The 25763-nt window shown below is 45.8% G+C and overlaps 2 protein-coding genes across 10 annotated transcripts in view; one reads left to right on the plus strand and one right to left on the minus strand.

The window, feature by feature from the left end:
- The window catches only part of RP1L1 (RP1 like 1), a 46883-nt gene that overhangs the window by 7281 nt on the left and 13839 nt on the right, over positions 1–25763 (minus strand). For all 4 annotated transcript variants that reach the window (XM_079968371.1, XM_079968372.1, XM_079968373.1 and 1 more), the window contains 2 exons: positions 13865–14525; positions 3170–3338 (listed from right to left, as the gene is read on the minus strand). In XM_079968371.1, coding sequence (XP_079824497.1) covers positions 3170–3338; positions 13865–14515 — 820 coding nt within the window. In that variant the 5' untranslated portion in view covers positions 14516–14525. The remainder of the gene's footprint in view (positions 1–3169; positions 3339–13864; positions 14526–25763) is intronic.
- Positions 14046–25763, plus strand: part of LOC307211856 (uncharacterized protein C8orf74 homolog) — an 82851-nt gene continuing 71133 nt past the window's right edge. For 2 of the 6 annotated variants that reach the window (XM_079968964.1, XM_079968967.1), the window contains exons 1-2: positions 14046–14188; positions 22491–22597. The gene's annotated coding sequence lies outside the window, so the exon portion shown is untranslated. The remainder of the gene's footprint in view (positions 14189–22490; positions 22598–25763) is intronic. The other 4 variants (XM_079968965.1, XM_079968968.1, XM_079968966.1 and 1 more) reach the window with 2 other exon arrangements.

Consider the following 25763-nt stretch of genomic DNA (forward strand, 5'->3'; position numbering starts at 1 on the left):
TTATAAGGAATTATGTCAAGCATACAGCGGCACTTAGGATAATAAACTGGGAGCTCAGTGATATTTTTATTATTGGCTCCCAGTACGTTTCCGAGCACAATTCAAAGTGTTGGTACTGACCTTTCAAGCCCTAAATGGCCTTGGTCCAGTATACCTGAAGGAGCGTCTCCACCCCCATCGTTCTGCCCAGACACTGAGGTCCAGCTCCAAGCGCCTTCTGGCGGTTCCCTCGCTACAAGAAGCCAAGTTACAAGGAACCAGGCAGAGGGCCTTCTCGGTAGTGGCACCTGCCCTGTGGAACTCCCTCCCGTCAGATGTCAAGGAGAAGAACAACTACCAGACTTTTAGAAGACATCTGAAGGCAGCCCTGTTTAGGGAATCTTTTAATGTTTAACAGACCACTGTATTTTAATACTTCGTTGGAAGCCGCCCAGAGTGGCTGGGGAAACCCAGCCAGATGGGCAGAGTATAAAATAATAATAATAATAATAATAATAATAATAATAATAATTACCTGCCCTTTGCCATAAGGTCCCAAGGTGGCTTACAACATCAAATCAACATCAAAAACTATTTAAAACAACCCACAGCATAAATATAAGGTGGGTCCAAAAACATATGCCTCAGGTGTTAAAAGCCAAGGTACAGAGGTTGCTGCTGCAGCTGCTGTTTTATGACCTGTCTGGCACTTAGGAATCGGCAACATCTTCAAAGCCCTATGGCTGTTTGCAAAGGGCTTTTAAGGCAGCTCCTCCCCTCCGGACACAAGAGCCTCAAATGGGAGCAGGGGGAGGCCCTTTGCAGAAGGGCTCTTTGAAACTGCCATTGCTTTCAACACCACTCAAGAGACATTTAGAGGAAGATGCAGCTGCTTCCTAATGTGCTCTGCAAAATCACTGTTTAACGCAGCCTCCCTGCTTTAAACATTCCCCCAAGTTCCCATCTGAGCTACAGAATTGCCGTAAAAAAATTATTATTATTTAGCTGTGATTCCTGCATTCAAGGGGTTTGGATTAAATGCCCCTTTGGGCCAACCCTGCAATTCATTATATGTATAATTCATGATACTTACCGTGCTGCTCCAAAATATAACAAAGTGCATCTCTATATTTTGCAGTATGTTAATGTAATCGTTGTTCTCTCATGCTTTATTAATCCATATTTTTAAAAAAATAAACTATTCTTCTTGCATTGGAACATTATTCACCCCCCTTCATTATTTTAAATACCATATTTTTCTGTGTATAACACACCCCCGTGTATAATTTTGGGGGCTCAAAATTAAGAAAATGGGGGGGGGAGAGATTGCCCTGTGTATAAGACGACCCCAATTTTTCTCCATTATTTTAACGTAAAAAAACCCAAGTCTTATACATGGAAAAGTATGGTACTTTTTTATTTTTGGCAGCAGGAAGCAGATTTACCAGTTCTTCTCAATCTGTTTCCAGGACTAAATGCTTCAAACAACCCAGTACTAGTAATTCTGCTGGTAATAATATATATATATATATATATATATATATATATATATAAATCCCATGTACTTCAAAGATCGAGCGCTCCCAAAATATAGGTCTAAAATCTGCTCAATGTTGAATGCAATTGATTTAGTCTCTGTTGTGTTAATAAGTACCACTGCTACTGAAATGTTCCCTTAAGCCTCCAAAGCAGATTTGGGGAGGAGATAGATAGGAAGTCCTGTTATGCAGGTGGAAGTACTTGTGCCAACTTCCGCTTCTCCATCCGTTCTTTACTGAACCTGCAGAACAGCGGCATGTTGGAAGACCAGGAGGTTGAGGCAGCTGGCACCTGCCCATCAAGAAAAACTGAAAGACCTAAACTTCCCTAAACAGAGTTGCCTTCAGATGTCTCCTAAAAGTCAGGTATATCTCCTAGAAGTCAGGCAGAGGGCCTTCTCGGTAGTGGCACCCGTCCTGCGGAATGCCCTCCCAAATAAACATTTCCTTCACATCTGATGGGAGGGCATTCCACAGGGTGGGTGCCACCACTGAGAAGGCCCTCTGCCTGGTTCCCTGTAACCTCACTTCTCGCAGTGAGGGAACCGCCAGAAGGCCCTCAGAGCTGGACCTCAGTGTTTGGGCAGAACAATGGGGATGGAGACGCTCCTTCAGATATACATATTGCGATCTTGTACAAGCTATAGTTTTAATGCGTTTTATTTTGTACTCATCCATTCACCTCTTTGGGGGCCCAGTGCAAAGAAGCGGTATATATATAAACCAATCAATGAATGAACTGTGATTTAAGGTATTTTTCTATCAGATCTGCAGAAACCAGGTTTGATAGTGATTTGGCCCCATCCATCCCCAGTCCTTCCCCCAATTCCTCACAATGGCAACTGCTTTATCTTCCAGCTCCACAAATATTGTTGCTGGCACCCGTCTGTCTCAAGAGACAATGGAATATGCCTTCAGGGGTGAAGTCAAACTGCTACGTTAATTTGTCTACTGGCTGTTAATTTAAATAGCACCTCACATTTGCAATCTCCCTGTATATTTTCATGCTTTCTTCACGAGGATAATACAGTTCCCCTGATCCAAAAATAGTGAAATAGGCGGGTTGGTTTGCAACCCATAACACCTGTGGTCTCATCAGATAACTTGGCTACATTTTTGTCCATTCGTTAAATCCTTAATTGTGTTTGAACCAGATTGGGGTCACCCTATTAGGTTGCCCAACATGCTAGTAGTATAAACTAAAAATTCATTATAAAAATAAATGGTGATAGTCCTGTGCATACAGTATCTTTTGTTTAAATTATTTCATCTAAGGTGGCAGATATTGGCAAAGTATTGCTTATGCCTGCCCTCTCCACTGCTCTTCCTGATATCAAGTCATCATTTAAACAAACGGAATTATTTCAGCCAGGGTAAGTTAAATGGAACCTCCAAGGTCAGGCACAGTGTACCTTGGCTTGCCAGATGCTGGAATATAACCAAGCGTTTCCCAAGGCATCTGAGCGGCCGCTGCCTGCAGTCTGAATTCAGACCTACATGGATCCTCATTCTGATCCAGGAAGGCGATTCAGATTTTGTCACCCCACCCTGAGAGCTTTGGATGGGGTGGGTGATCAATACGTTTTCCAGAAAAAGAACAAATTGCTTCTAAACCACCAACCGAAATGCAACCCCGCTGCCCTCTTTCTTACTTTCGTGGTTTTCGCCAACGTTGCCTCTACTGTTGGACTGTGAAGGTAGACCGGGCAGCTTCTCTGAGGAGGGCTTCCGGGGGTTTTCCACCACGATGGGTTTGAAGGGCTCTCTCCCCACACAGACAAGGACATTGGGGCAGTGCAGAAGAGCTTGCATGTTGTCAATCTGGAGGGGAGGCAAGCACAGCAGACGTCAAAACTGGACTTATCTTACACATCACTTGGGAAGACAGGTGAGCTAATGCCATTGTACTGGAAGAAGCAAAGATCATCAATGAGAGAGCCAGTGTGGTGTAGTGGTTAAGAGCGTTAGACTTGTAATCTGGGGAACCGGGTTCGCGTCCCCGCTCCTCCACATGCAGCTGCTGGGTGACCTTGGGCTAGTCACACTTCTTTGAAGTCTCTCAGCTCCACTCACCTCACGGAGTGTTTGTTGTGGGGGAAGAAGGGAAAGGAGAATGTTAGCTGCTTTGAGACTCCTTTGGGTAGTGATAAAGTGGGATATCAAATCCAAACTCTTCTTCAATGTCGAAGCAATGGTTCTTCAACATCAACTTGGTTGGACGTCATGTTGTGCGGATGATCATCTTCCAAAGCAACTACTCTATTCTGAACTTAAAAATGGAAAGCGCAATGCTGGTGGTCAACAAAAGAGGTTCAAAACTCTCTCAAGGCAAATCTTTAAAAATGTAGTATAAACACTGACAACTGGGAAACACTGGCCTGCGAGCGCTCCAGTTGGAGAACAGCCTTTATCAAAGGTGTCATGGGCTTTGAAGACACTCAAACTCAGGACACAAGGGAGAAATGTGCTAAGAGGAAGGAAATGTGCTAAGAGGAAATTTCGGGCAGCATTTGAAATCTGAGCAACGGGAAGAAAATGATAATATATGAAATAGAGGACGGTGTATTAGATTAAACAGGTGATACAGTGGACGCTTGGGTTGTGAACGTGATCCATGCAGGAGGCATGTTCGCAACCCGCAGCGACGCGTCTGCGCATGTGCGGGTTGAGATTTGGCACTTCTGCGCATGCGCAAAGCACGATTTAGCACTTCTGCACATAGTCAACCCCCAACACCCGGAAGTAACCCGTTCCAGTACTTCTGGGTTTCCGCGGGTCCGTAACCTGAAAAAACGCAAACTGAAGCGCCTGTAACCCGAGATATGACTGTATTATGCAGTATGTAAAAGGGATGGGTTTAAAAACAGCATAGAAGGAAAGGTCAGAAATCAAATCATAAGAGAAATGTATAAGAAACTTGAAATTAATTGGTTAAAGTTATGGAAACCTGATAAAAATTTCAGCGCGAGGTGTCCCGAATTGTTTAGGGTTTTGCACACTAGCTTAGGAACTCGGAATCTGGCCTACTAGCAGATGGGAAGCCCAGGCCTCACAGAGGAACCCCAACAAGGAGCCTGAAGTTCCCATGGTCAAAGTCTCAAAGTCATGGGTCTTCTGCCATAATGTTGCCCAGCATAACTGAGAACTGCCTTCCCCACCCACATGTTCTCAGGCTAATCATAGAAATGTGGAAATGGAAAGGACCACAAGTCCAACCCCATGAGATGCAGGAATCTTTTTGCCCGATATGGGGCTCAAATCCACAGCCCTGAGTGAGCTATCCCACTTGGGATAACTCCAAGGGGGTTTAAATTCCCAAACATCACAGAGAAAGGAAAGGATTACAGTGGTACCTTGGTTCTCAAACGCCTTGGTACTCAAACAACTTGGAATCCAAACACTGCAAACCCAGAAGTAAGTGTTCCGGTTTGCGAATATTTTTCGGAAGCCAAACATGCTCCGTTTTGAGTGCCACGCTTCCGTTTTGAGTTCGGTTTTGAGTGTTACACTGAGATTGGTCTGCTTTTGCTATTTATTTTGCATTTTTGTTTTCGCAGCTCTTTTTTGTTTTGTTTTAGCGACTGTGTGGAACCTAGTTCAGCTACTGATTGATTGATTGTGCAACTGCAGTACACTGGTACCTCGGGTTAAGTACTTAATTCGTTCCGGAGGTCCGTTCTTAACCTGAAACTGTTCTTAACCTGAAGCACCACTTTAGCTAATGGGGCCTTCTGCTGCTGCTGCACCGCCGGAGCACAATTTCTGTTCTCATCCTGAAGCAAAGTTCTTAACCAGAGGTACTATTTCTGGGTTAGCGGAGTCTGTAACCTGAAGCGTATGTAACCTGAAGCGTCTGTAACCTGAAGCGTATTTAACCCGAGGTACCACTGTACATTGTTTACTGCTTTCATTTTATGCATCAATGGTCTCGTTAGATACTAAAATTCATGTTAAATTGCTGTTTTAGAGGTTGTTTTTAAAAGTCTGGAACAGATTACTTTCTATGGGAAAGCGTGCTTTGGATTTGGAATGCTTTGGTTTTGGAACGGACTTCCAGAACGGATTAAGTTTGAGAACCAAGGTACCACTGTAGTTGCGATTCCTGCATTGACCCTTGGGATCCCTCCCAATTCTACAATTCTCTGTTTATCTTATTCTATTACTAGCTTTCTTACAGTCCCAAGTCCAATTCCCCTTCTATTTCAGAGGCTTTTATGGATTGGTTATTGATTATGCCCCGCGGAGAGCCTCAAGGTCCATAATAGCAACACCCTAATGGTCCCTAAGGAAGTCAGATTAGCCTCAACCAGAGGCAGGGCCTTTTCAACCCTGGCCCCAAGTTGGTGGAACGCTCTGTCTCCTGAGACCAGGGCCCTGCAGGATCTGATTTCTTTCCTCAGGGCCTGTAAGACGGAGTTGTTCCGCCTGGCCTTTGGCTTGGAATCAACTTGATTCCCTCCTCCTCTTTCCTTTTTCCTTTCTTCATCTGTGATGGAACTCCTATTTGGGGACCTTTTTCTGGCTTTTTTTCTGGCCCACGTAGGACCAGACTGGAAAGTTAGCCTTGGTGAAGACTTGACGTTTTCATCCCCACCAAAGTTTTTGATTTGAGTTGCCATTGAAATGAGGCTGTATTTTAATATTTCAATGTTGTATTTTAATCTTGTTTTTAAGTTGTATTTCAATCAGTTTGTTTTTATATTTGGTGTTAGCCGCCCTGAGCCCGGTCTTGGCTGGCGAGGGCGGGGTATAAATAAAATTTATTATTATTGTTGTTATTGTTATTGTTATGTCACTCTGGATATTTTGTATATCTGGGGCGAGGAGAAAAAACCTGCCCTCCTGAGGGCCAGACATCCATCTGGGGCCACATCACAGTGGCGAGCAGGGCCAGAAGCAAAAGAGAGCCAGTTTAGTGTTCGTGGTTAGAGTGTCCGACTAGGACCTGGGAGGCTGGGGTTCAAATCTCCATTTGGCTATGAAACCCACTGGGGTATTTAGGGGCAATCATTGCCTCTCTGCCCAGCCTCTCTCGGAGGGTTGTTGAGGGGATTAAATGAAAAGGGTGGGATACAAATGCAATGAAATCAATCAATCAATCAGTCATAATAATAATAATAATAAGAATAAGAATAAGAAGAAGAAGAAGAAGAAGAAGAAGAAGACGACGAAGTTGGTGGAACAATGAATGTAAATGCTATCTCTGTGCCATAGCATACTTTCTGCACATTCCCTGGCTACCAGGAAGAAGTACTAAAAATAAATACAGTGGTACCTCGGTTTTCAAACGTAATCTCTTCTGGAAGACCGTTTGAGTTCCGAAAGGTTTGAAAACCAAAGCATTTACTTCTGGAAGCATTCACTTATGGAAAACTCAATATGGAAGCGGCGTGGCACGTTCGACTTCCGAAAAGTGTTCGCAAGCCGAAGCATTTACTTCTGGGTTAACGGCGTTTGAAAACCAAAACATTCGTCAATGGAGATGTTCGAAAACTGAGGTACCACGGTACACCTGATTTGCCCCTGAGCTACAAAGCAGAAAATCCTCATTCAAAGCTTATCTTTGCCAGCATATTGTTGTGTAGGGCCTCGGCAAGCCATTGCTCTTCCCCTCAGTTCTCAGCTCACCATCTACCATTTGCAAATGGCGAGGGGGGGACTCCCCCCCCCCAGCTGGAACTCTGTTCTGGCATGTGTCAGGTGGGCGCCATTGCCATTAGGGATCCATAAGCAAACCAAAGAACATCTGTCCTTCAAAGCTGGCACTTATTCAGATGTTGTGCTGAGGTTTTCCACCCTGAACCGTGCATGAAAATGCAGGCGTTAGACGTTAGGGGAAACACTGAAAAGTCCTTGCTGCTGGAATACAAGAGGCTCCATCAACATTGGCATTCCCTCGGCCGCTGAAGATAGATACCAGTCTAGGCAAGCAATTCTCCAGAACTTGTTGATGTAATTGTATTAAAACAGTTTTAACTGTTTATTTTATTGTCTATCTGCCTATCTATCTATCTATCTATCTATCTATCTATCTATCTATTTCAGGGGTGGCCAACTCCCAAGAGACTGCGATCTACTTACAGAATTAAAAACTGGCAGTTATTTACCCCCGTTTTTTGGGGGAGCGGGACTGTATTCAATTTTAACGCCGCTAAGGGAAGGGAAGATCGTGATCAACCTGTTGGATGTCCCTGATCTATGAACTGATTGTAAAAAGGCAACAACCCTCAAAGGACTTTTTAAAAAAGATAAAACAATATAATTATCAGTCAGAAAAATCAACAACAATCATTTCAAATGTTCAAAAAGTTTAAATAACAATAGATAAAACAGATTATAACTTGCATCAACTTTCTAAACATCTGGGTAGCCTTCTCTAAACAAGAATGTTTTTAGCAGGCACCAAAAAGGGTATCACTTTATTATTTTATTATTATTATTATTATTATTATTATTATTATTATTATTATTCTGTTGGGAGCTGGAGAAACCCAGCCAGATGGGCGGGGTAATAATAATAATAATAATAATAATAATAATAATAATAATAATAATAATGTTTTTATGTTATTTTCTATTTTAATTGTGTTTTGATTTTATAGCTGTAAACCAGCCATTTGGGGCATTCGACTCCTTCAGCCATATACCAAAGCAGAGTGCAAGCAGCTGATAATAGCCAGATCTGGAAATGGTTTTCATTGTCAAATTCTGTGTTAATGCAGTCAAAATAGTGTGGCTACAAGTGATCGCCAAAGAGAAGAGGAAGAGGAAGAGGAAGAGGAAGAAGAAGAAGAAGAAGAAGAAGAAGAAGGAAAAAAAGTGATATTCTAGGCTGCATCAACAGAGGTCTAGTGTCCAGATTATGATACTGCTCTATTCTGCCCTGGTTAGACCACACCTGGAATAATGTGTCCACGTCTGGGCACTGCAGATTAAGAAGGATATTGACAATATTTCTCTGACAAGCTGGAACATGTACAAATGAGGACAACCAAGATGATCAAGGGTCTGGAAACCAAGCCTCATGAGGAGCAGTTGAGGGTGATGGGTATGCTGATACTTTGAGTAGGAAACAAATTAATGGATTTTAATTACAAGAAAGGCGATTCTGACTCAACATCTGGGAAAACTAGATACTCTTGGGGTCCCTTCCGTCTCTACAATTCTATGGGTCAATTCTGTGACCCACTGAGATTTACTACTCAACCGAGCAAAGAGATAAATAGGCCCTTTGTTGTTTAGTCGTTTAGTCGTGTCCGACCCATGGACCAGAGCACGCCAGGCACTCCTGTCTTCCACTGCCTCCTGCAGTTTGGTCAAACTAATGCTGGTAGCTTCAAGAACACTATCCAACCATCTCGTTCTCTGTCATCCCCTTCTCCTTGTACCCTCCATCTCTCCCAACATCAGGGTCTTTTCCAGGGAGTCTTCTCTTCTCATGAGGTGGCAAAAGTATTGGAGCCTCAGCTTCAGGATCTGTCCTTCCAGTGAGCACTCAGGGCTGATTTCCTTCAGAATGGATAGGTTTGATCTTCTTGCAGTCCATGGGACTCTCAAGAGTCTCCTCCAGCACCATAATTCAAAAGCATCTATTCTTCGGCGATCAGCCTTCTTTGTGGTCCAGCTCTCACTTCCATACATCACTACTGGGAAAGCCATAGCTTTTACTATACGGACCTTTTACTATACGTCTTCCCTATTTTACAAGCACCGGAAAGGAACATTCCAAGATTCTGTGACTGTTGGGATTGTGGGGGAAATGGCTCTTGGGAAGTGAGCTCAGGAGAGGAGTTGGGAAGCTGGACGAAGGAGAAAGGAAGAGGAGGTGAGTTGAAAAGTAGAAGGTAAATGTCAATATAAGCTGTGCTCGTGTGAACACATTGACAAGCCCCTCACAAGGGAAGCTGTGGCCTTCCAGATGTTGCTGGCTCCATCTCCCATCAGCTGGCACAGACCGCGATAAAGGCAGTTGTTTTCTAGTACCATCTGGAGAACCTCTGATTTCCCCCATCTCCAGATGTCTTTGGGGTCCTGTTGCGTTCTTAGCAAAGGGGAGGAGATAAACTGAGAAGCAAACAAGAAGGTATGCTCTCCTTGAAGGACCAAATACACACAGAGACTCTTGTCAAATGTAGAAAGAGGAGGCATGGAAGGTCAGGATTGTATCCACTGGTTTAGCCACTGACCTCCATGTCTTCTGGGTCCCCTATCTGCCAGGCAGGGCTGGCACAAAAAAATTTGGCACCTGAATCGAATCACAAAATGGCGGCTCTCTCCCAACCAGGAAAGAAGAGGTGAGTGAAGATCTACATTAGGAACACGGGGGAAATAAAGATCTAACTCAGGATCTGCTGCCCCTGTGAATCTTGCCACCTTGACGCCAGGCCTTCTGTTCTGACACAAACTGATTTAAGAGTCAGTGTCATGTGAAAGATGGACTTAGGTTACATTCACGCCATTTCGTTTTGTTTCACTTTTAATTTTTATACCGCCTTTCTATATTACTATGCACAAGGCAGTTCACAAGCTGAAAAAGCAACAAAATATAAAACGCCGCCCATCTTATAACAATCTGATCCAATACGAATAAATCGTAATAAAAATATGACTTAATGTAAACAACTTTTATCAAATGAAGTAATATCCAGTAATCATATTAAAATATACCCAATACCCAATAAAATTATCCCACAACATATCAACACATAATTGAACAGAAATTCACTCTCGACAATTACAATAGATCGTTATTAATTTATAATCAATAAAAACAACCACAAAATTACAATAATAAAATATCCCAATGCATTTTTTTAAAAACCATGTAAAAAGACTGAACTGAGCAAGAAGGTTACATAGCTTATAAAATTATTTTTTTAAAAAAAGATTAAGCACATTTAAAGCAATTCAAATAGTCATGGCTTCCCAAAAAGAATTATGGGAGCTGTAGTTTCTTAAGGCATCTGAGAAATGAGTCCCCCATTCCCTTCATGGAGAGGTTTTACAATCAACACCTCACAGGGAACTCTGGAAACTGTAGCTTTGGGAGTGAAATAGGTAAAGGTACCCCTGCCCGTACGGGCCAGTCTTGACAGACTCTGGGGTTGTGCGCCCATCTCACTTAAGAGGCCAGGGGCCAACGCTGTCCGGAGACACTTCCGGGTCACGTGGCCAGCGTGACATCGCTGCTCTGGCGAGCCAGAGCCGCACACGGAAACGCCGTTTACCTTCCCGCTGGTAAGCGGTCCCTATTTATCTACTTGCACCCGGAGGTGCTTTCGAACTGCTAGGTTGGCAGGCGCTGGGACCGAGCAGCAGGAGCGCACCCCGCCGCAGGGATTCGAACCGCCGACCTTTCGATCGGCAAGCCCTAGGCGCTGAGGCTTTAACCCACAGCGCCACCTGCGTCCCTTGGGAGTGAAATAGGAGAACCTTAATGATTCTCAGCAGTACCCTTAACAAACTACAGCTCCCAGAATTCTTTGGGAGAAGCCATGAATCTTTAAAGTGGTATCACGGCACTTTAAATGCAAGGTGTGAATATGACCTCAGTGTGGGGAGACCTGGATTCAAATTCTCACTTTGGTCCAAAGCTTACTGAGTGACTGGCTCCTTTTTCCTTCCCTCCCTCCTCTGATGAACCTCTTCCGTCTCTGCCTCCCAAAGGCTTGCACGGCTGTTTGTTGCAGCAGCCCTGGCCACAAGCTCCGCAGGCGAATGGTCCCTCAGGGGCTGGCTAGGGTGTGCTGGGTGCCAGGAACAGAGGCAGCCTCAGCATAAGCAAGCAAGCAAGCAGGTGTGGGAACCCAGCCAGCCAGCCCACCAGCCCTTGCTTTTGGGATGGACAGACAAATCACAGGCTTCAGTGGTGCAATTTGAGGAGGCATCTCTCTTTGGGTCAGGAGGGGTAACTCAGAGACCAGGGGCAGCAGCAGCGGCTGCCCAGAAGACTTCCAAGGAAGAGGGGAGAGGAGGCTGAGGGAACCCTCCACCACGGAGGGTGTTCGAAAAAGGGCGAGAGGCGGCCAGCTCTGCAGGCAAGGGGTGCAACAACTGGGCCCCTGAGCCCCCCCCCAAGGCTGCCGCAGAAAGAATGCAATTAGTCAAGGGAGACGTGGACTCAAAGAGGTTGAAAACCTCTGGCCTTAATCTATCTCACAAAGTTGCTTTAAGGACAAAACTGGGGAGGGGGAGAACCCTTAAGGAAGAGAGCAGCAAGATAAAATTCAATTGCTCATTAATTGCCCATTTATTCAAAATCCAGTTTAAACTACAGTGGACGCTCGGGTTGCGAATGTGATCCGTGCGGGATGCATGTTCACAACCCACAGCGGCACGTCTGTGCATGCACAGGTTTGCAATTTGGCACTTCTGTGCATGCGCAAAGTGCAATTCAGCACTTCTGCACATGCGTGACCGCTGAAACCTGGAAATAACCCGTTCTAGTACTTCCGGGTTTTGGCGGTCCATAACCCGAAAACTGTCCATACCAGGGACGCGGGTGGCACTGTGAGCTAAACCACAGAGCCTAGGACTTGCTGATCAGAAGGTTGGCGGTTTGAATCCCTGTGACGGGGTGAGCTCCCGTTCGGTCCCTGCTCCTGCCAACCTAGCAGTTCGAAAGCACATCAATGTGCAAGTAGATAAATAGGTACCGCTCTGGCAGGAAGGTAAACGGCATTTCCATGCGCTGCTCTGGTTCGCCAGAAGCGGTTTAGTCCTGCTGGCCACATGACCCGGAAGCTGTACACCAGCTCCCTCGGCCAATAAAGCAAGATGAGCGCCGCAACCCCAGAGTCGGTCACAACTGGACCTAAGGGTCAGGGGTCCCTTTACCTTTACATTTAACCCAAAAAAACACAACCTGAAACACCTGTAACCCGAGGTATGACTGTATTCAGTTTAATTAGTTCAACAAAATGGAAGAACTTGATCCACTGATACCAGCTTTTCAAACTGGTGGTAATTTACACTTCCAGCACCTCCCTGCCACTCTGCTGCATTTTAGCACCCCCCCCCAGGCCATCCCATTGCCCCCCCCCCAGGAAGCACTACCACCCATTCTGAGAACCACTGGTCGATGAGCCCAGCTTCTGCCTGGTTCTAGTAGAGAAGCCATCAAGCTTTTCTTGGACTGCTTGGACTTCCATCATGCCGCAATTTGCACCCTGCACTTTTGAGCGTGTAGAGTACACATGCTTTGGACCGAAGCATCCAAGTCAGGCTATTATTCTATGAAGTGCTCTGTGACACAAAGACTCATCCACTCTCATATGACGTTAACATATGGGAGTGTGCTGGAAGTGAAATAGTTAAACAGGTTACCCTATCAGAACCCAGGGGGGTGGAGTCAGAGGGACTATAAAACCAGCTCTGGGAGGAGTTTGTTGGGAGTTGGGTGGTTGGTTGGAGTGGGAGTGAATTGGGATAGAGTCTGTGGGTAGGTTGAGTGAGTGTAGCGAAATAAGCTGAGTCAGGAACAGTTAGGAGCTAGGAAGACAAGTAAATATCTGAGAGGTGGTTTAGTGAGTGAGAGCAGGTAGCGAACGTTATAGGACTGGATAGGCACCCCATGAATGTAATGGACTGATACCGTTTATGAAACCACACGCTTGTTAAACTGCAATAAATAAACAGAAGTTTATGTTTCAATTTAACCCTGACTGGACTCAGTATTGTCCCAGGTAGGGCCTGGGTGGTGGCAGCGAGAAATAAAGTGGTGGAACAGGGATCAATAGACGGTGAAACATCTGGGGACCCTGTGTGATCGCTACAGAAAAGTCCTCCCCCTGGGGATTATCATTCTCTTCTCCAGAGTGGAGTGAGTGAGTATTTTCACTAATTAATTAAATAAATAAGAGAATTTTACTCTCAACACTGTTCCTCCTGGCTTGGCTTTTCAAGACCCTGGTCCCCAAAGTATAGCTTTAGGTTTTTGCCTCTAACCTTTCAAGCTTACCGTATTTTTCGCTCTATAAGATACACCAGACCACAAGACGCACCTAGTTTTTGGAGGAGGAAAACAAAAAAAAAAAATATTCTGAATCTCAGAAGCCAGAACAGCAAGAGGGATCGCTGCACAGTGAAAGCAGCAATCCCTCTTGCTGTTCTGGCTTCTGGGATAGCTGCGCAGCCTGCATTTGCTCCGTAAGACGCACACACATTTCCCCTTACTTTTTAGGAGGGAAAAAGTGAGTCATAGAGCAAAAAATACAGTACTTCCACCGACCCTGAGCTTAAGCCTCTGCCAGACAGTCTTTTCAGATCTCTTGCTCTTATTGTTATCTGGGCCTCACGGCAATCTGGGGTTTATCCTCAGTCCCACCCTCTGCGCCACAAAGACTCACCCTCTTCCCGTCCAACGTGTACAGCTTCTTCACCGTGAACTGCATGATCTCCGAAATCTCGTCCAAGAGAGTCTTGAAGCTCCGCGCGTTCCTGCGGTTGAGGATTATCGGCCGCCTGGTGCCCACATCCCCGTTCTTAACCAGAGTGACTTTCTTGGGTATCCGTGGACTCTGCTGGGCGAAAGCGGCCGGGTTGTCTTCACGCTTGACGTCTTGGGCTGCCCTCCGCAACGTGTTGGCCGGCTGGCCGACCTTCTGAGGAGCTGCTCTCCGGCCGGCGGGACCAATACTGATGGGCGTGACGTATTTCTTATCGGAGCACAGGTAACACCCTCCGTCCTCCAGCTGGTCCAGGGTGCTGATGCAGTGTATCCCTCGCGGCGTCGTGATGGTCCTCACCCCGAAAGGCAGGGGGACCCTGTGGGAGAGGTCGTCCATTAGGGCGTTGAAGCTCTTGAAGCTGCGCTGGTTGATGGCCATCTTGACTCCTCCAAACTGAGGGTCCCCGCTCTTGTAAAATGTTATCTTCTTGGCAGGGGCGACCTGGGTGAAGGCATTGGTCCGAGCCACGGGGGGAAGGGGCTGTTCATAGTTGTAGGGGCTGGAGGCGGAGAGGGGGTCAGCGGGCTCCTGCGTCATCCTGGCGAACATTTAGAGGTAACTGCAAGGCGAGAACAAGAGGTGTCTATGAATCGTATAATAATAATAATAATAATAATAATTTTATTTTTAATTTATTGGATTTTCCACAATAATAACAAAAACCACAAAGCAGAATATCACACAAAAACAGAAAACAGAAAAAAGAAAGAAAAGGGGGGAAGAAAGAAAAATACATCAATGAACAAAAGGAAAAAAAAGGAACAATAAACAGATAAACAATAACAACAAAATCAATTCTTTACAAATCCAACCTTTTAAACATCTTGGTTGACTTCCTCTAGTCCCTCCCTTCTGAATTTCCTTGTAGTTGAAAGTAACAGCTTTCCAATATCATTATTGAACTAAAGCAATTTCCAGTTATAGTCCATCTTATTCACATTTCTTAATATTCTAAATCCCATTTATTTAATTATAATTTAGTTTAATCCAAGGCCTATTTGTTTCTTTCAAGTAATTTCTAACTTTTTTGAAAAATCAATTTTATTTATACCCTGCCCTCCCCAGCCAAGACCGGGCTCAGGGCGGCTAACACCAGGTATAAAAACAATTGATTAAAATACAACTTAAAAACAAGATTAAAATACAACATTAAAATGCAGCCTCATTTCAATAGAAACTCAAATCAAGAACTTTTTGGGAATGAAAACGTCAAATCTTCACCAAGGCCAACTATCCAGACTGGTCCTACGTGGGCCAGAAAAAAGCCAGGGAAGTCCCGAAGAAGGGGTTCCATCACAGAAGGAGAAAGGAAAAAGGAAAGAGGGGGAGGGGATCAAACTGGCTCCAAGCCAAAGGCCAGGCAGAGCAACTCCGTCTTACAGGCCCTGCGGAAAGAAATCAGATCCTGCAGGGCCCTGGTCTCTTGTGACAGAGCGTTCCACCAGAACGGAGCCACTGTTGAAAAGGCCCTGGCCCTGATTGAGGCTAATCTGACTTCCTTAGGGCCCAGGACCTCTAAGGTGTTGCTATTTATGGACCTTAAGGTCCTCTGTGGGGCATACTGGGAGAGGCGGTCCTGTAGGTACCAGGGTCCTATGGTTTATATTTGCTAAAACACACGTATACACACACACACACACACACACACACACACACTAGGGTCAATTAGTGCCAGGAGCGAGGCAGCAGTAAATCTCACTCTGCAAAGAGAAGTTAACTCTTTATTCACAAGAACACCATCTGCACAGACCAGGCAGAGCGGCAGGCCTAATGAGAACAGCCACTCATCCCCACTAGGTCTTGCCCCATAGATCAGTTGCAAAGACTGAAAGTTACCCCAAAACCATTTAAGTTCCCTTCTTTCCTGGGTCCCCCCCCCCAAGCAATCCGGGACCGTGCCTGCATGAAGCCAACCTCTCCTCTGCCCCTTTCACACCTCTACTGGTTCTGGGAGCTTGTTGCAGCAGGAGGGGAAGAAACCTGTGATTTTGCACCTGCCTGACTCCTTTCCGCATCTTGGCCTCCCTAATCCCCTGCTTTACCTTCTGCCCCCGATTTTGGACTACTCTCTGCCACAGACTCTCCCAGCTCACTAAGCCCTGTCTGCTCTTCAGCTTCCGACACCTTTTCTTCCCAGTCGTCTCCGTCTGACCACTCGTTGTCGTCCCACCACCACTCCCTGGACTCTGAGCCCCCTTCCCTTGGGGGTGCCCCATTTGGGTATGGAGTTAAGTGGCCTGGGGGAGTTCTTGGGACCAGAGGAAGAGACATAGAGGGCCGTATTTGGCCCCTGAGATTCCCTCCACGCATGTCCTCATGCAACCAGTTACTCTCTTGCCAAGTTAGGCAGAACACCTGCTCTAAGAGTTTCCAGAGTGGCCGTTTGACAACTCTCCCAGTGGAGGGCATCCCATTTTGAGGCTGCTGTTTCTCCTCCTGCCTTGAACCCTGATATCTCACCATTGGCTTGATAGATCAAAGCAAAGCACTCTGCCATTCAATTTGGCAGCACTGTACATTTTTAAAGCGGCAAAGCGAAATTAATTTTCCCAAGCTGGAGAGTAACCTTGGTCTGATCCAGACCTTGCACTGCTGCTTTCCCGCCAGGAAAACCTGATCTCTACTGCTGAATTGGAGCAAGTGCCAGTCAGGTTTTCTCCAGATTGACGTTTGATCCGATTTATCGCCAAAGGGTGGGTTTTCTGGGGGAGAGCAGTGGGGCGAAAGCAAAACCTTGGACCTTGGACCTGAGCTTTCCATCTGATCAGGTATGCTAATGATTTCTAATTCACCTTGCTCATTGTTTTGTTTTCTAATTAGGCCATTAACTTGATGGTTTGGTCCCTATCGACAGTCGAATAAGACTTGAGCTGAGCCGACCGTTAAGCATACAACAATTCAATATATTATGGTGCATGTTAATGCATTTACAGTCAGCATACATTTTAAATTAAGTAAATGGTTGTGCTTTACTTCAACCAAGCATGGGTCAGGTTGGGGCAGGGACCTGAACTGGAGCCTAATTTCCCATTTCTAGATTTTTCAAAATTTGTTTATTCTTTCTTGTTTAACCAGGTTTATATACTATCAACGGAAACCTCTACAGTGGTACCTCGGGTAAAGAACTTAATTCATTCCGGAGGTCCGTTCTTAACCTGAAACTGTTCTTAACCTGAAGCTCCAGTTTAGCTAATGGGGCCTCCTGCTGCTGCTGCCACGCCGCCTGAGCACGATTTCTGTTCTCATCCTGAAGCAAAGTTCTTAACCCGAGGTACTATTTATGGGTTAGCGGAGTCTGTAACCTGAAGCGTATGTAACCTGAAGCGTATATAACCCAGGTACCACTGTACTCAGTTTTTCATAAAACAATATAAACTATTCATATAAAAAAAAAATCAACGCTACAAACAAGTAGGCATAAAAATACGAAAAATATTGATAAAACCAGCAGTTTAAAAACAAGAATACACAATAGTGTGGCATGACTGGTTAGGCTTTCTGAAACAAGAACGTTTTTAGCAGTTGGTGAAAACAATACAGTGCAGATGTGTGCCTAGCATCAATTGGCAGGGAGTTCCACAGAGTAGGGGCTGCCAAGCTAAAGAATCAATTTCTTGCAAGAGTGGCTCTGTCTTCACTGTGCATTTAAAGCAGCACTGTGCCACTTTATTTAAAGCCACGACTATTAATATCTTTCCCAAAAAGAATCCAGGGAAATGTAGTTTTTTAAGGGTGCTGGGAGTTGTTAGGAGACTCCTCATATTCCCTGCTCAGGGCCACAATTCCCAGAGTGGTTTATCCATTATTATTATTATTATTATTACTCCGCCCATCTGGCTAGGTTGGTCCAGCCACTCTGGGAGGCTTCCAGCATATAAAAACATAACATAATAAAACATTACACATTAAAAAACTGCCTTCAGGTCTCTTCTAAAGGTTACATAGTTACTCCTTAACATCTGATGGGTGGGCGTTCCACAAGGTGGGTGCCACTACCGAGAAGGCCCTCTGCCTGGTTCCCTCTTCCCAGGAAACTTCCAGCGTGTGGTTAGGATGGGGCTAAGAGGTTTTTATCAAAGCCTTCTTGGAAAATAGAGGAGCTTGGGAGAAGAATATGAAGAGAGGGGGCTCGAGGAAATAAGAGATAAATCAAAAGGTGAAACATAAAAGCCTGAATGTTATCATTAAATCTGTGCTTCACGATTCTGGACTCTGCCCTTCTGTGGTCCTCAGGCCACAGCCAGCATTAGTGTGTGTGGGGTGTGTGTGTGTGTGTGTCAGGCATTTACAGATCGCTGAGGAGCGAAACCACATGGCTTCCTGCCACCATCTTAGGAATTTCAGAATCTGCCTCACAGAAAGTCAGGTCCTTGCTCCAACCAGCCCAGAATTTTCTACACCAGAGGCTCTCAATATGCGACTGACAACCACCCAGAATAGGCACCAACTCTTAGGGACACCCTAAAATGTCTGAGGGCGGCCACCCCAGAAAAAAAAAGGTTGGTGGGCCCCTCAATATTTTATTCATTTTGGCACCCCTGCCACACACAACTCTCGTTCAGGTGATTGGTGGAAAAGGCTGCAGAACTGCCAGGAATAATATGTGCTTTTTCAGACGACGGAGATCACGGTTCGTTTTGACGGGTGCCAGATTACCGGATAGGCTAGCAACGCCCTAGCTGACAGCTTGGGGTTTTCAGTCCAAATCCAGTAATGGATGCTGAAACCGACCCGGGGCTAATGCTGAAAAAAAGGTTGTGCACCTTTTCACAGAACTTTCCTTGCAAAAACAAGCACATCCATTGCACTAGAAAGCATGGATAGGTTCAAGGGCGCTGCCTAGCCTTTTGGGTGCTCATAGAAAACCAGGAAGCCGTTCTTTACAATAATAATTAAAAATGGTAAGCGTAACGCTGGTGGTCGACAAAAGAGGTTCAAAGACTCTCTCAAGGCAAATCTTTAAAAATCTACTATAAAAACCGACAACTGGGAAAAACTGGCCTGCGAGAGCTCCAGTTGGAGAACAACCTTTACCAAAGGTGTCATGGGTTTTGAAGATGCTCAAACTCAGGGCGCAAGGGAGAAATGTGCTAAGAGGAAGGCACGCTTGGCAAACCCTCGCCATGGTCAACTCCCACCTGGAAACCAATGTCCCCACTGTGGAAGGATGTGTGGATCCAGAATTGGCCTCCACAGTCACTTACAGACTCACTGTGAAAACCGTGCTCATGAAAGACAATCTTACTCAGCTACAAGTGATCACATAATAATACAGTGGTACCACAGGTTACATACGCTTCAGGTTACATATGCTTCAGGTTATAGACTCCGCTAACCCAGAAATAGTACCTCGGGTTAAGAACTTTGCTTCAGGATGAGAACAGAAATCGTGCTCTGGCGGTGCGGCAGCAGCAGGAGGCCCCATTAGCTAAAGTGGTGCTTCAGGTTAAGAACAGTTTCAGGTTAAGAACGGACCTCCGGAACGAATTAAGTACTTAACCCGAGGTACCACTGTAATAATAATAATAAATAAAAAATCGTGCCCCAGCCACTCTGAGCGGCTTCCAGCATATACAGAAACATAATAAAACACCAAATATTGAAAACTTCCCTATTCAGATGTCTTCTAAAGGTTGCATAGTTAACTTATCTCCTTGACATCTGATGGGAGGGCTTTCCACAGGGTGGGCGCCACTACCGAGAAGACCCTCTGCCTGGTTCCCACAGGTATCCCTCTCCCCCAGAACCAAGATGGGTTGGTTCATCAGGAAATCCTTTGCACCTCAAAACTATGTGTATGTTTGGTGGTAGGTCAGATAAGGTCCGGGTGGGATAACGGGAGGAAAAGCCATGTCAAGGATTCTGGGGTTTGGGGGTGGGTGACGTAACAGGGGCCACAACTCAAATGCAAGATAGGCAGGCAGGTATACAACTCTGGATCACAAGCAGGGCAAATATACGTGCCTGTACTTACACGAGTTGGCTTCATGCTGGTTTTTTTTGGTGGTCCGCAGTGCCTTGTTCCTTTCCGCTGCCCAGTGAAGGGACCAGCCGTTAAGTAAAATGTCCGCAGGCCCTTACGCAAGGCTGGGCTTCAAAGCCAGGGGCACGGGCACCTGCTCTGCACTGCCGCTCGCCCTGCCCTCGAAATAACTGAGCATGCAGCTCCCAGGGTTAATCGGGACACTGCTGCTAACATTAGACAGCAAAGCCATGTAATCGCTTTGGGGAGGTATTCAAAGCCACTTCAACTTTGGAAGCAGCTGATACTGCTGGTGCGCTCTCTCTCTCTCTCTCTCTCTCTCTCTCTCTCTCTCTCTCGTCACTAGAAGAGTGACTAGTGGGATGCCACAGGGTTCTGTCTTGGGCCCGGTCTTATTCAACATCTTTATCAACGACTTGGATGATGGACTCAAGGGCATCCTGATCAAATTTGCAGATGACACCAAACTGGGAGGGGTGGCTAACACCCCAGAGGACAGGATCACACTTCAAAACGACCTTGACAGATTAGAGAACTGGGCCAAAACAAACAAGATGAATTTTAACAGGGAGAAATGTAAAGTATTGCACTTGGGCAAAAAAAATGAGAGGCACAAATACAAGATGGGTGACACCTGGCTTGAGAGCAGTACATGTGAAAAGGATCTAGGAGTCTTGGTTGACCACAAACTTGACATGAGCCAACAGTGTGACGCGGCAGCTAAAAAAGCCAATGCAATTCTGGGCTGCATCAATAGGAGTATAGCATCTAGATCAAGGGAAGTAATAGTGCCACTGTATTCTGCTCTGGTCAGACCTCACCTGGAGTACTGTGTCCAGTTCTGGGCACCACAGTTCAAGAAGGACACTGACAAACTGGAACGTGTCCAGAGGAGGGCAACCAAAATGGTCAAAGGCCTGGAAACGATGCCTTCTGAGGAACGGCTAAGGGAGCTGGGCATGTTTAGCCCGGAGAAGAGGAGGTTAAGGGGTGATATGATAGCCATGTTCAAATATATAAAAGGATGTCGCATAGAGGAGGGAGAAAGGTTGTTTTCTGCTGCTCCAGAGAAGCAGACACGGAGCAATGGTTCCAAACTACAAGAAAGAAGATTCCACCTAAACATTAGGAAGAACTTCCTGACAGTAAGAGCTGTTTGACAGTGGAATTTGCTGCCAAGGAGTGTGGTGGAGTCTCCTTCTTTGGAGGTCTTTAAGCAGAGGCTTGACAACCATATGTCAGGAGTGCTCTGATGGTGTTTCCTGCTTGGCAGGGGGTTGGACTCGATGGCCCTTGTGGTCTCTTCCAACTCTATGATTCTATGATTCTCTCTCTCTCTCTCTCTCTCTCTCTCTCTCTCTCACACACACACACACACACACACACACACACACCTTGCTCTGGTGCAGAATCAAAGAATCATAGAATTGCAGAGTTGGAAGGGGCCTCCAGGGGTCATCCAGCCCAACCCCCTGCCACGCAGGAGTCACAGCTAAAGCATCCTTGACTTAATTGGCGCAAATGGCAATTTGGGTTTTCCCCAGATTGCTGTTTGTTCTGGATTATCACAAAAGAGTGGGTTTTTCCCTTGGAAAGGAGCAGGGCAAGGGGGAAACTGCTCCCCCTTTCTAAGCCTAAAGTCCCATTCCGTTATCCATTTTTTAGGCGAGGCCAAGGCCAAAGAAGAAACTGCTTATTTTAAGTCCACAGTTTGTGGGCGTCCTTAAGGGAAATGGCAGTCACAAATGTCAGATTTAACACATTAAAATGGTGGGTTTGTCCAATTATTATTATTATTTATACCCTGCCCATCTGGCTCCTGTTTAACATAGAACAGGAAAATATTTCAAATTCCGTCCACTTGGGGCAGGGAAAGAATCAAGATTCTCAAGAGTCGTACTCAAGTGGTTTATTCCTCCTCTCTCCCAATACTGCTTTTCTTTTGTTATGAGTCTTTTAGATTGTACAAATAAATGATGAAGATGATTATCATGGTAAGCCTGAAATTTGCAATTTACTCTGGGAGCTTTTTTCGGCTTAAAAACTGCCAATGAGGGAAGGGAGTCTGTTCCACGGTTGAACAGTCTTACTGCCGGAAAGTCTTTCCTGATTTCAGTCATAGAGTTGGAAGGGACACCCAGAGTCATCTAGTCCAGCCCGCCCGCAATGCAGGAATCTTTTAGTGGGACAATGATGCGTGGTTGGAAGGAGAAGACTGGGAAGAGGTAACAGGGTTTAGTGAGCAGGGAGAGTCTGTGGCAGAAAGAAGTCTAGAATCAGAGGCAGAAGCTAAAGCAGGAAAGCAGGAGGAAGGAGGCCAAGAATCATAGAATCGTAGAGTTGGAAGGGACCCCAAAGGTCATCTAGTCCAACCCCCTGCAAGGCAGGAATCTCAGCTGAAGCATCCATGGCAGATGGCTATCCAACCTCTGTTTGAAAACCTCCAAGGAAGGAGAGTCAGGCAGAGGTGAGTCAGGCTGGGGACGAGTCAAGGGTGTCTTCCCCTCCTGCTAAAACAAGCTCTCCTGTCCTGTTTCCCAGAACCAGAAGAGGGCTGAAATGAGTGGAGCAGTGACCAGCTGCATGCAGGCACAGTCTCTGCTTGGGAAACGTCTTGGAGAGGAGGGTACTTAGATAGCTGTGGGGAGGTAGGGACTTTCTTGTCTTGGCAACTGATTTCATGCAGTAAGACCCATGGGGAATGGGCTGCTGTGCTCAGAAAGACCTGATGCTCAGTCAAGTCTGTGAAGATCATGTTTTTGCTAATAAAGAGTTAACTCCAACTTTCAACGCAGTGATAGACAGTCGTACCTCGGATCTCGAACGCATTGGCTCCCTAACAAATCGGCTCCCGAACGATCGAAACCTGGAAGTGAGTGTTCTGGGTTTTGAATGATTTTTGGAAGCCGAATGTCCGATGGGGCTTCTGCGGCTTCTGATTGGCTGCAGGAGCTTCCTGCAGCCAACCGGAAACCACACTTTGGTTTTCCAATGTTTTGGAAGTCAGGCTTCCGGAAAGGATTCTGTTTGACTTCCAAGGTACGACTGTACTGCCAGCTCGCTTTTTGACATTGTACTAGTTCCTATACACAGTGGCCCACTCTATCATCCAACCAGGCAGGGAAAAGACATTATCAGTGTTTGAGGGAACAGTCCAGCCAGGCCTGGATGACTGCATTCAGCCCCTGATTTGATTGATTAGATTTCTTTTCCGCTTTTAATTCAAATGATTCCCAAAGCGTCTTACAAACAATAAATAGCAATGGTATGATAGCTCATAATAAGAGAACATCACAAATACAGCACAAATCGTACAGAATTATTAACATATTGTAAAAGAGACAATTGCGGGTGGCACTGTGGGTTAAACCACAGAACCTAGGACTTGCCAATAAGAAGGTTGGCGGTTCGAATCCCCATGACGGGGTGAGCTCCCGTTGCTCGGTCCCTGCTCCTGCCAACCTAGCAGTTCGAAAGCACGTTAAAGTGCAAGCAGGAAGGTAAACGGCGTTTCCGTGCACTGCTTTGGTTCGCCAGAAGTGGCTTAGTCCTGCTGGCCACATGACCTGGAAGCTGTACGCCAGCTCCCTCCGCCAGTAAAGCAAGATGAGCACCACTACCACAGAGTCGGTCACGACTGGACCTAATGGTCAGGGGTCCCTTTACCCTTACCTTTAAGAGAGACAAGTGCAATCTACGAAACACTGTTAATGAAGCAGCAACTAAAAAAATAAACTAAACATCACAATTAAAGCAAAAGTCATATTATACAGTGGTACCACTGGTTAAGAACTTAATTTGTTCTGGAGGCCCGTTCTTAACCTGAAACTGTTCTTAACCTGAGGTACCACTTTAGCTAATGGGGCCTCCCACTGCTGCCGCCGCGCGATTTCTGTTCTCATCCTGAAGCAAAGTTCTTAACCAGAGGTACTACTTCTGGGTTAGCAGAGTCTGTAACCTGAAGCGTTTGTAACCTGAGGTACCAGTATACGATTAAAAAAATACGGCATTTTTAATCTATAAAACAATACAGTCATACCTCATGTTACGTTTGCTTCATGTTATGTTCTTTCAGGTTACATCCCGTGGAGACCTGGAAGTACCGGAAAGGGGTACTTCCGGGTTTCGCTGCTCGCACATGCGCAGAAGCGCAAAATGGCGTCACATGCATGGGCAGAAGCGCCAAATTTCAACCCGCGCGTGTGCAGATGCCCTGCTGAAGGTTGCGCTCTTTTCATGTTGCGAATGGGCCTCCGGAACGGATCCTGTTCGCAACCAGGGGTACCACTGTATCAACAACATTAGCAGAATAGCAGCCAAAGGATAAACCAAGCAGTTTATGCACACATTCTCCACACCCCGTGACTCATAATTTTTCACTCTGTTCAGCTAACAACAACAACAACAGTACCCTGTCCATCTAACTGTGTGACTGTGAGCGGCCGCTGGGACCATATAACACCTACACTGGCTCCCAGTACGTTTCCAAGCACAATTCAAAGTGTTGGTGCTGACCTTTAAAGCCCTAAACGGCCTCAGCCCAGTATATCAGAAGGAGCGTCTCCACCCCCATCGTTCTGCCCGGACACTGAGGTCCAGCTCCAAGGGCCTTCTGGCAGTTCCCTCGCTACGAGAAGCCAAGTTACAGGGAACCAGGCCGAGGGTCTTCTTGGTAGTGGCACCCACCCTGTGGAATGCCCTCCCATCAGATGTCAAAGAGAAAAATAACTACCAAACTTTTAGAAGACATCTGAAGGCAGCCCTGTTGTATTTTATTGTTTTGTTGGAAGCTGCCCAGAGTGGCTGGGGAAACCCAGCCAGATGGGCGGGGTATAAATAAATTATTATTATTATTATTATTATTATTATTATTATTATTATTAAGATACGTACACATAATGCTTATAGCAGCAGCCAGCAGCTCCTTTCTGAAGCTTCTGGGCTGGAGGTGGGACAGCACATGTCCAAACCAACCACCACTTGATGGCAAACAGGGTCTCTCTCCCCTCTCAGATCTTCCTCTGGAAACTGCTCCCTTATAAAGGCTCCTAGGGCTGGAGGTGGGGGCAAGGCCAGCACAAAACCTCCCTCCCCTCTCCTGAGGCCTGAGGTTCTCAGCCCCTTTGGTTCATACGGACCAGCAGCCACTCTCTGGAATTTCTCTACCACTGAGCTACAGCCCTTCCCTGTCAACGGATGCTCTTGGGGTAACTTTACTGCAGATATTTAGTTTCTGGGCCCAATTAATTCAAGGCTGTTATGTATTGAAGTTCTCACCCTGGGCCAGCAGGGGGATACTGTAGATAGTTTTCACTCAGGTCCACATATGCAAATAAGGAATTGAAAGTGAAGTTCAGAGATTGGATAGTTACAGAAAGCTGTTACTGTTGCGTTGTACTGGAGCTCTATATAAGCAGGCTGGCTGAACCCTTCAGTTCAGTTCAGTTCTGGCCTGTGAATAAACAAGAGCTGTTTGAAGAATCGCTGATATGTTCACCCACAACTTAACAGAGGCCCTTCTTGGTTTGCCTCTTCCATGAGAGGTCCAGAGGGTGGCAACACAAGACCCGGCCTTTTCTGTGGTGGCTCCCCACTTGCGCGATGCTCTCCTCAGGGAGGCTTGCCTGGTGCCTTCATTGCATATCATTAGGTGTCAGACAAAACTGTTTTCTATAGGCCTTTGGCTAATTAAACAATCTATGACCTTTGGGTGGGGTGGAGGGTTATTGCTTTGTTATTATTTTATATATTTCTGTATTTTTATATTCTAAACCGCCCTGTGATCCTCGGATGAAGAGTGGTATAGATATTTAA

This window comes from Podarcis cretensis (genome assembly GCF_951804945.1).
Source record: "Podarcis cretensis genome assembly, chromosome: 3".
Taxonomy (NCBI): Eukaryota; Metazoa; Chordata; class Lepidosauria; order Squamata; family Lacertidae; genus Podarcis; species Podarcis cretensis.